Genomic DNA, 13491 nt, shown 5'->3' with positions numbered 1-13491 from the left:
CAGCCAATGGTGGTGCGCGGCGGCGGCGCCAATCCGGGGGCTCGGAGCGGGCGGCGCGGCGTTCAAACGCGGTGGCGGCGCACAAAGGGGCTGCTGCAGGGAGGTGGCAGCTCGGTCTGGATTCAGGTCCCGGTTCTGTCCGGCGCGCTGAGTGAGTACTGCCCCGAGCAGCTGCCAGAGCGGCCCGGTCGCGGCTCCCTTTTCCCGAGCCCCTCTCCTCTGGCCTTGGCGGCACTTTTCGCGCTTGTTTCTACTGTCCCGGTGGGCGCAATAACGACATTGGCTGGTCTCGCCCATTCCCCCTTGTCCCGTTAGCCCGATGTGGCGGCACGGCGGATCTGCCGCGGCTGTTGGCGGGGAGCACGGCAGTACCAGCAGAACGGGGTTCCTGCAGCGAGAGCGGCTCGGACGAGGCCTGGGCCTGGGCCTGGGTCTGGGTGTGTCCAGGGGCCCGGCCGAGGGCTACCCCAGACCGCCGTGGCCTCCAGAAGAAAGAGGGCACCGCGCTGTCCTGTGCAATACTCGCTTAATAAACACATCATTGTAACCGTAGGCCAGCAGCGGCTCTCTCGTGTCATTTCAATCGTATTTGTTAGCAAGTGAAAATCAAAAATGAAAAGTATATATGTTTAAATTTTCATATAGATAACTAGCGTTTTAGCCCTTCCCGCCAAAGGCTTCTGCCAGTAAGAATCCTGTCTGTTTAAGGCTTTATGCATCCACAATCATAACTGGGACTGAAGCAGAAGCCTTCAGCTAGAAAGTACGGCAGGAGACAATAGCATCTGCGTAAACTTGTCTTGCAAGGTTGTTTTGATTAAAGAAGGCAAAAATTAAATAATTTAATTTAATTTAAATAAATTAATAAGATCTTGATCTGAGACACAAACAAAAAAAATGCACTCCTCGTAGAGCATTCTCCCTCTCAAACTAGAGTTTTGCAGTGGAATTGCAATACAAGGCTTCTTTGTAGACTTGCACAAACCTAAATAGCTGTAAAAATCAATCCTGTTGTCTTTCAAGACTCCAAGTAAAAGTCTGCTCAGCTTTGGTTTTCCTGTTTCAGGCAATTGTAAACAAATGTATTCTGTAACAGTTTCCATTTCTTGATTTTTACACTACTTTGTACCTTGTTCTGCCTAAGCTTTGCTCTCATTTTCATTGTTTTAGAAATAAAGTTCACCAAGAACTGGAACAAGATGGCATCTGTGCTCCAAAATGTCAAAGCAACAGTGGCGTGGCGGAAACACCGGCTCCTAGCTGACCTCAATGAGAATGAGAGCCCTGTGCCTGACAAATTCAAGAGAAGGGCCTCTCTGAGTTCTCTCAATACCATTCGCATGTCTTTAAGGAAACGGGTACCATTAAAGCAAGTCGAGCTGAATTTTCATAAAACCCCAACTAGGGAAAGTCTGGAACCAAGGCAGAGGTGCCAAACTCTTCAGACTATTAAAAGAACAGCAAAATATGCTTTTGGAACCGTGTCCCAGGTATTTTGTCTTTGCAGTAGAACATAGAGTTTAGTTTTTGCTTCAATTCCAGTACTAAGATTTCTGAAGTCTGTACTGAGTGGTGTACTCCAGAGAGTCCATTCCCACACACTTGCACACCTTAGTACTTGTCTCATAGCTGCTAACTTTTAAAATCTTTAATATCTTTTCTTAAAGTACAGACAGGTAAATTATGGATCTGGCAGAACATGGAGGAAGGTGAAAACAGTTTATTTTATTTTGTAATGAAATAAGAGCTTTTCCCCTACTGTATTCAATCATATATGGCAGAGCAGCCTTTACACAGAGGAAACTGGGTAAAGATTGACATCATTTGCAAAGAATTGTTACTGAAAAATGTGCAGCACTTTGGATTTTTTTTCTTTTATTTATTCCCCTGTACCCATACTATTTACTAGCGTGTTCTCCATTATAGTTATTTTAAATTTAGACTGACAAAACCTGCTACAACATAGCAAGGTAGCAGATTGAAGCTCGCATTTCCCTTTCTTAGAGACCTCAGATTTTTAAATGCATGACTTCTGTGTTGGGGAGCCTGAATTTTTCCAGCATAAGAGCAGCAGGAGCTTTGTTCCAGTGCCTGCTCTGAAGTCCTTGACAAGTGCCAAGAGTTAGGGAAGCAAGAGACTCCCTGTGCAAATGAGTACAGAGGTTGAGATGCATTCATGTTAGTTGAAACCTGATATGAGAATGGAAGCGAGTAATTCAGCCCAAATATTCCTAGTCTTCCTGGTTCCAAACTCACAGCTAATTGAGTTCATTTAGCCTAACATGTCTAATGCTTCTTTCAGAAAATACAGAAGTCTTGCCAAAGCCCAGTATGCTCAATGGTGACCTTTCCAGCTGAATCAATCAGCAGAAGCTGTGTGACCAGTTCTACCAAAAAAAGAACTGCTACACCTCGAACACCTTGCTATAAGAGTGTTACTCCAGCAGCCAGTTCCAAAGGCACTCCAAGGTCCAGCAAAAGGGCCTTGCTTGGGCCAACAAGGGTGTCAGAACATAGAGAATGGAGGGATTTCTCATCCTGGCTTGATAAAAATGGTGTCACTCTCCGGAGATCCAGAAGAGCAGCAGCACTGAAGAGCCCTTATTCATCTCCTGCTCCTTCCAGCAGAAAGATGTTAGTCACATTATTTTGTAAACTTTTTTTTTTTTTAATTTTTTGTTTGTTTGTTTGTTTTTTAAAAATTTATTACTCTGATTAGAGTATCTGGTAAAGTGAAAGGCAAGGCATGAAGTTTTCTGTCCTATTCCCCTGAAGGTGTGTGCTACTGGAATATTTAAGAAAGTAGTTCCAGCTCCCTGTATAGACAGGGACTAAGCTATGTGTAAAGCTGAAACATAAAAAGTAATTTTTTCTTAGAGACATACCTGAGTTCTTTGCTGGTGCCTTTTGGGTAAAGGAAAATGCTCTGTATCTCACTCTGATTTAACTGTAACTTTTCCAAAGCTGTTATTTGTATTCCAAAGATACTAGGAATAGCTCTGTTTATGCTGAGTTCCTTATAGAATGTAGAGAAATTCCTGCCTCAAAGAGCAAACACAAATTAGATCAAGGGTTGTAAGCTAGGGGAATACTTAATAATGTGCACACAGGTTTTTCTTTTGGTCGAAGTCACAAGAAAGGTTAAAGCTAGAAGTTGAATCCAAGCCTTGAGAATCTGAATCTTGTGTCTGAGTTGGAAGATTGCTGTTTGGGGGATGAATGGAGACGTGAAGCTATTGGCCAATGGAATTAAAAGCATAATTGCCACCACCCTAAACTTCTCTGGGTAAAGTGTAGAGGTAACAAGAGTGGTACTGCAGGGATGGAGGCTTGAGTACTGTCACCTAATCAGCCTGTCCTGTTTGATCTGTAGCAGTGACCATTCTGTTTGCAGAGAGTTTGACTGCAAGTTGGAACTGGTCTCCTCAGGGATTTGCCAATTGAAGCATATCTCCCAAGCATTTGATGATGCCATTGTGAAAGAGGAGAGGTAAATACTGCTAAGTATCCCTCAACTTTACCTGCCATCTGAACATAGCCAATTGCAGGCCAAGTAGTCCCTGTAACTCAGGATTAGGAATAATTGCAGAACTTTTTCAGATGTAATGTAGTATATCCATTTTTTCTTAAAGATACTTAGGATTATTAAATCTGCAGTTGGATTTGCAGCTTCTAAAACCTGCTAAATGCTCTACTTGTCTTCAGTTTCCTTGTTGTGGAAGTCAGATTTTTATCAGAAGGAACCTGCCTTTGACCTTGTGTGAGAGCAGTACCTCCCCGACTCTTGTCTAAAAGAGATGCCAATCCAGGCTGGGAGAGGAGGTGGGAAAAATCCAGTGTACTGGCACAGTCACTGATGTCTGCACATCTATTAAAAAAATCCTTTTATTCGGTAGCATTATGTTAACAAACAGTCCATGGTACCCAGATGAAGAAGCCTCTTATAAAACACCTTGGTTAATCCCCAGGGTGGTAGGCTGCTGTATTTGTGAAGGTTATGTCATTCTGAATTAGACATATTAAGAAAGTAAAAATTCAGGGTCAGATATCTTGTCACAGGGTGATTCCCTAAACTTCTTCCTCTCTTAGAGCATGTCAAGTATTCAATAACTAAATGTCATGCACCTCAAATTCTCTAGAGAGAGTTTAGCATCAAGTACTTTACCTACAAAGAGGTAAGGGCTTAACATCCAGATAATTGCAAAAATTTGTACCAGTGGGACCATGCCTAGATAACTATAGGTTAAAACTTGTATCAAGTTAATTTTATCATATCCGCTGAAAGTTCACTAAATCTCACTCCTAATATTCTCTCATCTGCTAGTGATATGACAGTTTCTCTCATTCGTAACTGAAGATAGTAGCAACCAGGTAAAGTAGTTGTTCACTTACCTTGGCTATGCCTGCATGCATCTGTGGGGAGAAAACCTGCTGTTTATAGAGAGAAAGGCTTATTATCTCATGCTGCTTTAAGGCAGTATTATGCAGAACCACAGGGTTCTTCCTTCATATTCACTGTGGCCATCTCTGCTACAGCAGATCATCGTGCAGTTGTAAAACTTCACCTCTAAATCGTGGATTAGTGAGTCCTTATGGGTTCACAATGAACCTTCTATGCAAACATCAGCTTTTCTCACTCCAGACCAAAAAAATGACTGGTACTAATCTTTTTGTCACTCAAGTTCAGTTCTCACTGGTTACTGATGATGACAAAGCATGAAAGAACCAACCATTATCCTGAGCTATCTGGTTTTACAGCCTTTCTTTTCCATCCCTCAAATTTTCATAGCAGTTGAGTCTATGCTATCACAATTAACAGCAGCTCATAACTGTATTGGTGGCATTTTTAAACACAGCAATTGTGCCCAAGTGGATGTGACGTAAATATCTTCACCCATTATGTTGGAAGTGTTCTTTTTGTTAGAAGGAAAGGTACATCCTGAATACTATGTCCTATTTTAGCAAGGAAGACAGGTGCAAGACACTTTGTTGTAACTTTTCAAGAAAAATTAGAGCAGTTTCAAATGCTGGACTGATGGTTTCAGCAGTGATCTGTACTGCTTCCACAATTTGGTCCAGTACCCCTGCATGTGTTATCTGCATACAATGTGCTCTGTTACTGCCTAGTTGCCTACTGAAATAATTGTGAAATGAACTGTTTTTGGAGGTGCCTTTAGTCTTGCATGAGACTTTATGTTCTGGTATCCAATTGCCATGAGTTTTAATGCTAGCGCTCCCTTTTCATTTTTTTTCATGATGAAGCAAACCTTGATCTCAAATTATTGTTTCCAACTCAAAGTATTGTTCTAGTGTTTTGCATTTTAAGGAATTAGATAATATCACAAGAAATGCTCCTGTTGCTAGTTAAAATATTGCAGTGTGTAATTTGTGTACTTGCCATTTACGTTCACTGCAGAAAACAAAGTATTTTATTGCTAGTGTTTAGAACAGTTACACAGTGAAAGTGTACCAGACCTCTTCCTTTTTCCCATCTGTTTTCCAGCAATTTGTGTGACAACCAGTTGATTAACTCTACTGACTTCATGCTGCTAATGCTAGTCCTGTTGTTCTTCTGCAGGCAACAAGCAATATCAAACTACTACTATCTAATGGCACAAAACTCACAGTCTGTACATCGACCCCTGAAACCGTCTCAAGCTATCAGAAGACAAGCAAAGAAACTCCATCAAGCACTTGGTACCTAGACAGAGATGGTTGTAACTATTTTTTCATGTTTCCAAGTTTATGAGCACATATAAGGGAAAGGTCTGAATAGCGCCTGAAAGGCTGCACTCTGTACATTTAAATGAGCTGTTACACTTTTTTTTTTTTTTTTAATGAAACAGCTCAGGACTTCCCTTGCTTTCTCTTTTCAAGTAAAAAGAGAATCAAAATAGTACCAACCAGAGTGTATTATCCCTGCTGAGTTGAGGGATCCATCTTGAAAGTGACTCTCATGAGGCAGTAAGTACTTAGAAACTGATGCTGAACTGGCCAGTAAGAATGGCCAAAGCAAGGGCTAATGACAGGCTTATGAAGGGCAATCCTAGGTAAGAGTAGTGCTTAAATTGGTATCCAGCAGCCACAAGATTTAGCACAAATACTTTCCACATGAAAAAGATTGGTCTATTATTTTGAAAGCCTAACTCGTTTCTTTTTTTCGGTACTAGCAAACTAAAGTTATTCATCATTTAGCTCAAAGTTACTAAAACAGTTACTTCTTTGAGTTCTAAGCAAAACTGCCATTCCAAAGCAACAGGATTCTGTCCAGTCACTCATGCCACAAGAACAGAGCCATTTTAGGACTCTTACTTCATGGCCTTAAGGGTTAGCCTAACTAATCCTATTTTAGGTAGTTTGGCTCCAGACAAATCAGAGCAAATTTTGTCATTTCTTACTGATGCTTTAGATAGCATCTTGGCAGTTGAGTTAAACATTGCTTTTGTGCTGCATCTGTCTTTCAGTTATACATGGAAATTTGTTACTACAATTAATGTAACCTCTTGCAACTACTGTTATTAGCTAATATCACAATGGAAGTATTTTGATTATGTATACTTAGCATTTGATACCTGTATTTTGCTTCTAATTACTTTTAAAAAATTAACGTTAATTTGACAAGCCTTTTTGGTAGGTCATTCAGTATAACAAATTTTAGTCTTTTACATGAAAGCAAAGATTTGTCAAGTTTTTAAGAGTTCAACAGCAGGATTGTTTTCCATGGTAAGCTTTTTGCAGGCTTCTCCATTTATGTTCACTCTAAAATGAACTTTCAGACAAAAGACTGATTTGGGAAACTTTGCTCTACTTGATAAGTTTTAAAATGTACATGTGACCTAGTAGTTCCAGTGTTACTAAAATTTTAATGGTATCAGGTGTAAATATGAAAAGCATTCAATTATGATTTATATATAAGTATTGATTTTTAAACTTGCTCACATTTTTTCTTCTTTTTCTTGTCAAATGAACCCATTTTAAAACATTGAAACAGTTAATGAGACCTGGAAATATGAAAGCAACCCTCCCAGCCTAAAGACTTCTAGACTTTCAGATGACTGAGAATTTTAGCTTGTGTTATTTCTTGATGTAGTGTTTGTGTGTGTTTTGTGGGTTTTTAAACAACTTTTCTATATGGAAGTATAGAAAAGTACAGTATCTCCAAGTTGTTCCTTGTATGTCATGAAACTACTTCTATAAAGCTTTCACAAAGATGTTATCTCATTAGTGAAATGCCTTCTTTTATGACTTTTGAAAAGGAAGGAGGGTTGGAGGTTTTTGAAAAGTTGACCTCCAATCTAAGTATTATTTCAGACAAATCAAACAGCCTCTATTTATAATATTTCCACCAGCTACTCAGACATGTACAATCATGATCCAATATTTATCAAATTACTGGTAAGAAAAATCAGTGACACTGTTTAAAGGCAAGGAAGGTTTTATTTAAGTGGCTAATCTGTTTTAATATTTTAAAAACCAGCTCACATCAAAATCTATAGCAGTTGTAGAAATCTTACTCCTTATTTCATATTAAGAAATTCATTATTGTACATTTTTGAATCTTTACAAGGCAGCCATAAGAAATATAAACATTTGTCACCAAATAGAACATTCCCACTGACAATATTTAAAATTATGCACTTAATAAAACTATAGACTGAAAGAACACCTACAATTTCAAGTTTCCTTGTGTGAATTCAGTTGTAAGGGGACTGCCCCTTTTCACCCCCACAAATAGAAAAACAAGTTATGCATAAGACTTGGGGTTCTGTGAGAGGACTGCCATTCTAGGCTGTAGACCAGTCATCCAGGAATAACACTACTTTTCAAACCTGCTGTCTGTAAATCATCTTTCAATGTTGCAATCTCTAGTATACTATCTCCCATCATGTCACAGTAAACCTGCCTCTCTCTTTTCCCCCTCCTATGTTCTATACATTCATACAAATGACAAATGAACTGTGAAATTTATCTTCCCCAACTCCCCAAATTTCCATTCAGTTTCAAGGATAGCTTGCTGAGATTCATACAAGTAGTGGGTAAACTGTAATACTCCCTGTCTGGGCTTGACCTAAAATGAGTGAAAGAGCCAATACATGACTTCAATTCCAGTGCCCATGCACAGGATTCTAGCTGTTCCGGGCCTTATTTCTGGAAAAACAGGTATTTTCATCCAGAGAAATGTGTTATTACTTCCATTTTTTATAGGGGTTCTGAATTTAGGCTCATCTATAGGAACATATAGTTACCTTGTGTGACTAAACATAATGGAAGCCTTAATTATCTTGACAAACCCAAAATTTCTGCTTAAGCTTTGAACACAAACCATGAGGAACCACTGCTCTTAGAGAAGCTGAGAAGGTAGGCTGGAAGGTTTTGTGTGTATAGGAATTCTATCCTGTACCAGCTCCAGATAAGGATGAAAGTGCCACTTTCTCCCCTGCATGCTCAACATGAACAATTAATGCAGAGATCCTGAGTTCAGATGTCACGCGTCAATCTCTAATGAGAAAAATCATGAAATTGTGGTGCATAATCCTCATCTCTCCATTATCAAGCCAATGAGTTTACTAAAAAGATACCCATGCTCCTATTATCTAGTCCTGTGACGATGTACTCACCTTTCTGCAGCCTAGATGGCAAGAGGGAAAAAAGCCCAGGAAAATCCTACTTGTTTAGTAACAACTGTTGGACCTACCAATTTTAAGCGTAAAATACCTGCTAGTTTCAGGTATTGTTTTAAATGCTTATAAAAAAAGCTTTTAGCAAATTTAAAACAGAAATGGTATAGAAAGAAGGGAAAAAAAAAATTTTTCCCTTTCTAAATTTATTCCATGAAGGACATGATGATACTATATACCTAAGTATTGAGGATTTGATAAATACATGTAATAGTAGTGTCCTGGCTAAAGAAAGACTGCAATGTATAAACAGGACAACTTATTCACTAGTAATGGGAAACAAAGGCTATTTTGCAGAATACTGTGGCTGGGGCTTCTGAAAAAAATGTCATTGTCCTGCATAGACCAAGGGGTGTATTTTTTTTTTCCTCTAGTTTACTGATGGTTCCACTTCTATATAACCAGCGAAAGTTTTAGCTGTTTGGAAGTGACTTCCCTAGATACTAGAGGAAAAAGTGAAGTAATCTGTCTAAATTAAGACTAGTTTAATGTAAACAAATAAAAAGGACACCTCTCATGAACCCCAATGAATAAGAATTACCAGTACTTTGTCATTTTTACACCTAACAGAATTTTATGCTGAATAGATACAAACCATGCCACAAAACTAAACAGGAATACTTTGGTCAAGCAAAAATCTATACCAAGAGCACTAGTGTATGCAAACAAAAAATGTTACTCAAAATAAGCAGATTTGGATTAACATCACTATTCAATTCTGCAATCTATACAATGATATCTTGTTCCAAACCTACCTAGCTAGACAACAAAATTGAACAGACAGCCACTGTTGCTGTGTTTGAGTTGGTTTTGTTCTTTTTTTTTAATGTGGATTGGTTACAAATTTGCTGTGAAAGCAGAACCAAAACTTGTCTTCCAGTAGCTATACACACATACACACAAACAAAACCAAAGCACCACAGTTGTGAAGGTGTGTTTTCACAATATCTCGAATAACTCTACCACTGCTATTAATCACAGCCATTTTTTACAGTAATTTAAAATTGATCCATATCAACAGGATAAAGAAGTAAATGCTTCCAACTGTGGCATACTTGTACTGTACCCTTAGCACCCACTGGACTAACAATTTTGTGTTTTACAATTTTATTTATGCTTCCTCCATTCAGCATGTTAAAGAACGTGCTTTTCTGTTACACGCTGGAGGCCCTAAACAACTGATGGTGCTAATGTAACAACCGATGAGTCTAATGTACGTTCTGTGGGCACACCCACCTGACTTCTCTGTCCCTTTCCCTTCCATGTATGCTAAAACACTTTCATAGCCCATAGAGTTTAAGTAAATGCTGACTGCACAGAAACTGCAGCAATAAGGACTTGCAATCAAGAATAAGATGACTGTAGGATCAAACTTACCCTCAGCGAATGGCTTCCTAGGGGACTGATCTTCCATGAAAACACAAGTAGAACTGAAATCCAATCACATGCAAGCTGAATGCATGTGAATGATTGGATGCAGTTTCATGTGGACAAAGTGTTAACTAAAAAGCCTGTGTCACTATTTTGCCAAAGTGCACCGCTGGAATGTGGGATCACAAGATAAACCATTCTAGCCATGAGTAATCAGCAGTGCTGGAATTATGCAAATGCCATATAAGTTCTCCTACATTGTATGAAAACAAAGTTAGGGAGAATATTTTCAGCTTGATTTTAATACCATGTGTAGAAACTTTGAAATTGTTACCTCACTAAATCGTACACACACGCACGCACACTTGTTTTACTGCTATTAGCTCCTAATATTCTTAAGGGAAGCCAGCACAGTGACTGCTGTAAAGATGACCCAGCTATTAATAGAAATACATAAAATCAGAGTCTTCATTACATGGAACCCTGTAAAATGACATTATGTCTCCAAGAGTAAAAGACAGCCCTTTATAACCTAGGAGATTTTTTCTAACCTTGTACTGAGACACTATTTCCTTCAATACTGTCACAGAATTACACACAGATCACTCTTTTGAAAGGAAGTAGACCTTTCTACTACAGCAATTGAAAACAAAAAAAAAGGTTTTCAAGTCTCTTGGGTGATAGAGGTAGATGCCTAAAACAATGGTAGTTTTGTACAGGAATAGTGATTATAGTCAGGAGACGTGCTAAACAACATCCAATGATTAAAATGAACTTTTTGACCAGTCAATATTTTAGACCCCTCATCAAACTTAAAATTTTCCTAGTAAGTTCCTCTCTCACAAGCCTTGGAATCCCATGCCTATTTAAAATTAACAAGCAGGAGCGTGCCAACAGTAAATTCACTAGAAGGAGATGGATGCTGGTGCATCCATACAACCTCATCATAATGCAAAGCAGAGAAGAAATGGACTATGTGACTAGAATGAATACATGCAGTGGGCTGAAACAGAACATGGAATAATTCCTCCAACTTCATGGGTTCAAGAACTATGATACTACTGGGAAAGCATTTGTAAATGTTAAGAGTGTTTCAATGTAGTTTGCAAGCTATCTTTCATTTAGCTTTTGTAGCAACAGAGCACAAAACCCTAGACCGTTGTAATATATTTACCTGCTCCCAAAGAGTGTTTGCTCTTTCGTTTTACATCTTTCCTTAACCTTCAGCAGAGAGTACCCCTTCCCTTAAAGGAAGCATTAGAAAAAAAACCCCAAAACAACCAACTACTGATGTGCCAGAGATATTTCAGGAAGTTTGAAATAAGTAACTGACAATCTTGCCAAGTAATGTCTGAAAATATAAATCAAACATCTCCACTTATAAGCTATTTTGCTGCCTCTTAAGGCAAAAGCTATACTCTTACGCACTTCCAGAAGCCCACTGAAACTTCATGGTTAACAGAAAGTACAGACTTTACTTCTGCACTGTCTTAATAGTTTTCTATTGGATTTCTTGTTTTACATGTTAACTTTCAAAATCATTAACCAACTTGGTGAGAGATTTTGTCTGGTCTAGCAAAACCTGAAAGGGGGATGGAGAGGCACAACACCCTCTCCACCCCAATTCCCTGAAATAAAAAAACAAACAACAAACCTGAAAAAGGAATGTTCTTTTGACTTCAAGCTTTCTCAGTGTCAATAGTATGTTTCTAACTCTAAAAAAGGGGTTTTTATGTGCACTTGTAACATCATTGCAGGTTTTAAAACATACATCAGTTCACTCTTTAAATTCTCTTGATGAATTTCCTTGCAAGTATCTGCATGAAGAATCTGCAAACTGCTACTATGTTAAAGTAACTATAATGCTCTAGAAATATTACTACATAGGGAAAACGTCACACATTTTACTTCTAGTAAGCGCATTGAGAGATCAGAGAGAAATTTAAATCAGTAGAGAAATGTCAATGTGGCACCTGTATTTTTGCATATCCACTCTTTGAAGCTCAAATGCTATAATTCTGAATGCTACAGATGGTCTTAATGCAGCAGTTGCTGTGAAGCATGAGAAGGTAAACAATTTATCAATTTACTTAATTACTTTTTTTTCCCCTCCAGTGTAAATATTCTAGTTTGAATAATTAAAAAAGCAATTGCTCTGAAGTTTGCAGATCCCTTAGTAAAACGGTTCCTTTTAGCTTGCCCTCTTAGGATCTGACTCTTGGACTGAGATCATCAGAGCCATCTTCTTTGGAGTAGTCCACACATTTTTGCACAGTCATCAAGTTCCACAAACAATGTGATCTTTGTACAGTTGCACACTACTTTGGTTACAACAACACTAACTGTGTTCAAACTGTGGCTGACACATTTATTTTTAACATGAAGTTTTTATGTTTGGTTCACAAGTGAAGTTTTCTGATTTATTTGTCCAGCGCCTCACACAAATATGAGTGCCCATGTTGGAGTCTGTTGACCAACGCTACAGGCTGAAAGGAAACCTTGGGTTTAAGGCACCCAGAAAGCATCTTGTTGCAGAAGTCCTAACCACCTGTTATTGTAGCTCCCACTGCTGCTTCCCATTATCACTTTTATTGAAAAGTGAAGTGGAAACAGACATGACTACTTAATGTTTAAAGTGTAAACCTCCTCTGTAACCTACAGGACCTACCCTTGATGCTGTTTTGGGTGCAGCTAATTAGCTGATACCACAATCCTTCTGAGCAAAATCAGTATCTTTTCCTCTTATTGCACATATTATATCTGTTCCCAAAAATAACCTGTTGCTATGATGATAAACTTGTGGTAGTTTTATATTGTTTTAAACTTCCCCAATAAACATGATAAGAGGAAGAGACTGGAAGTGCCCCAGCTGGTGTAAGAAGGCAGATTTCAGAACAGGGAAGACTCCAAGGTACAAATTCCTGTGCACTTCTCTTAATTTGGAGCTGCCTAAATACTATCTTTCAGGCATGCCTACAAGTTTTATGGGGTGCATCCAAGATCTACATTCCCAATCCTCCTAGGGAATAGATTCAAATTTGTGAACTCCACCTCGAACCCAAGCAATGGAAGGCAAATGCCTGTCATGGTCTTTGTCTGATTCAGGCTGGCTCTGAGCACGCTCTGGCTTGGGGTTTAAAGAAGGCGGGTCAGGTTGCTGTACAGACATAGTCCTGCGGAGGTGGTTTCTCTTGCGCAAAAACTCAGGCTGTGAGTGGAGGCCAAAGCTGCCTTTTCTCAAGATCATCCGAGAGTTGTTCTTTTTGGGTCGTGAATGGAGACTGAACTCCAGCGAGGCCAAGTGGGCTGCATAACCTTCACTGAGGAACTGAAATAGGAAGATAAAAAGGGAGTGACAAATTACTGCTGCCTTGACCTATGAGTGCTATGAGGTTTTAAATTTTGATCACTGGCATCCCAGTTAGATACCTACAAAATACTA

At 39.0% G+C, this 13491-nt stretch overlaps 2 protein-coding genes across 5 annotated transcripts in view; one reads left to right on the top strand and one right to left on the bottom strand.

The window, feature by feature from the left end:
* Nucleotides 1–22: 22 nt before the first annotated feature.
* Nucleotides 23–7216, top strand: PIMREG (PICALM interacting mitotic regulator). 3 transcript variants are annotated; one of them, XM_053961612.1, is made up of 6 exons: nt 23–151; nt 1171–1490; nt 2303–2634; nt 3395–3490; nt 4325–4371; nt 5579–5661. In XM_053961612.1, the coding sequence occupies exons 2-5, from the start codon at nt 1200–1202 to the stop codon at nt 4353–4355; spliced, it is 750 nt and encodes a 249-aa protein (XP_053817587.1). In that variant the 5' UTR covers nt 23–151; nt 1171–1199; the 3' UTR covers nt 4356–4371; nt 5579–5661. The 3 variants fall into 3 exon arrangements, with proteins under 3 accessions (XP_053817587.1, XP_053817586.1, XP_053817588.1); XM_053961611.1 differs by lacking the exon at nt 4325–4371 and having other exon boundaries at nt 5579–7216; XM_053961613.1 differs by lacking the exons at nt 3395–3490; nt 4325–4371 and having other exon boundaries at nt 5579–7216.
* A 201-nt stretch (nt 7217–7417) lies between these two features.
* Nucleotides 7418–13491, bottom strand: part of PITPNM3 (PITPNM family member 3) — a 55034-nt gene continuing 48960 nt past the window's right edge. For both annotated transcript variants that reach the window (XM_053961605.1, XM_053961606.1), the window contains exon 20: nt 7418–13377. In XM_053961605.1, coding sequence (XP_053817580.1) covers nt 13069–13377 — 309 coding nt within the window. In that variant the 3' untranslated portion in view covers nt 7418–13068. The remainder of the gene's footprint in view (nt 13378–13491) is intronic.

Source organism: Vidua chalybeata, chromosome 20 (assembly GCF_026979565.1).
Source record: "Vidua chalybeata isolate OUT-0048 chromosome 20, bVidCha1 merged haplotype, whole genome shotgun sequence".
NCBI lineage: Eukaryota > Metazoa > Chordata > Aves > Passeriformes > Viduidae > Vidua > Vidua chalybeata.
Note: the sequence above shows the minus strand (reverse complement) of the source record. Positions and strands in the feature narration are given on the sequence as shown.

Bases quoted from the DNA above. Each gene is read 5' to 3' on its own strand.
- PIMREG (XM_053961611.1), top strand. From the start codon at position 1,200: ATGGCATCTGTGCTCCAAAATGTCAAAGCAACAGTGGCGTGGCGGAAA. The intron at 1,491-2,302 runs GTATTTTGTCTT...TGCTTCTTTCAG, and splicing joins CTTTTGGAACCGTGTCCCAG to AAAATACAGAAGTCTTGCCA. The intron at 2,635-3,394 runs GTTAGTCACATT...TTCTGTTTGCAG, and splicing joins GCTCCTTCCAGCAGAAAGAT to AGAGTTTGACTGCAAGTTGG.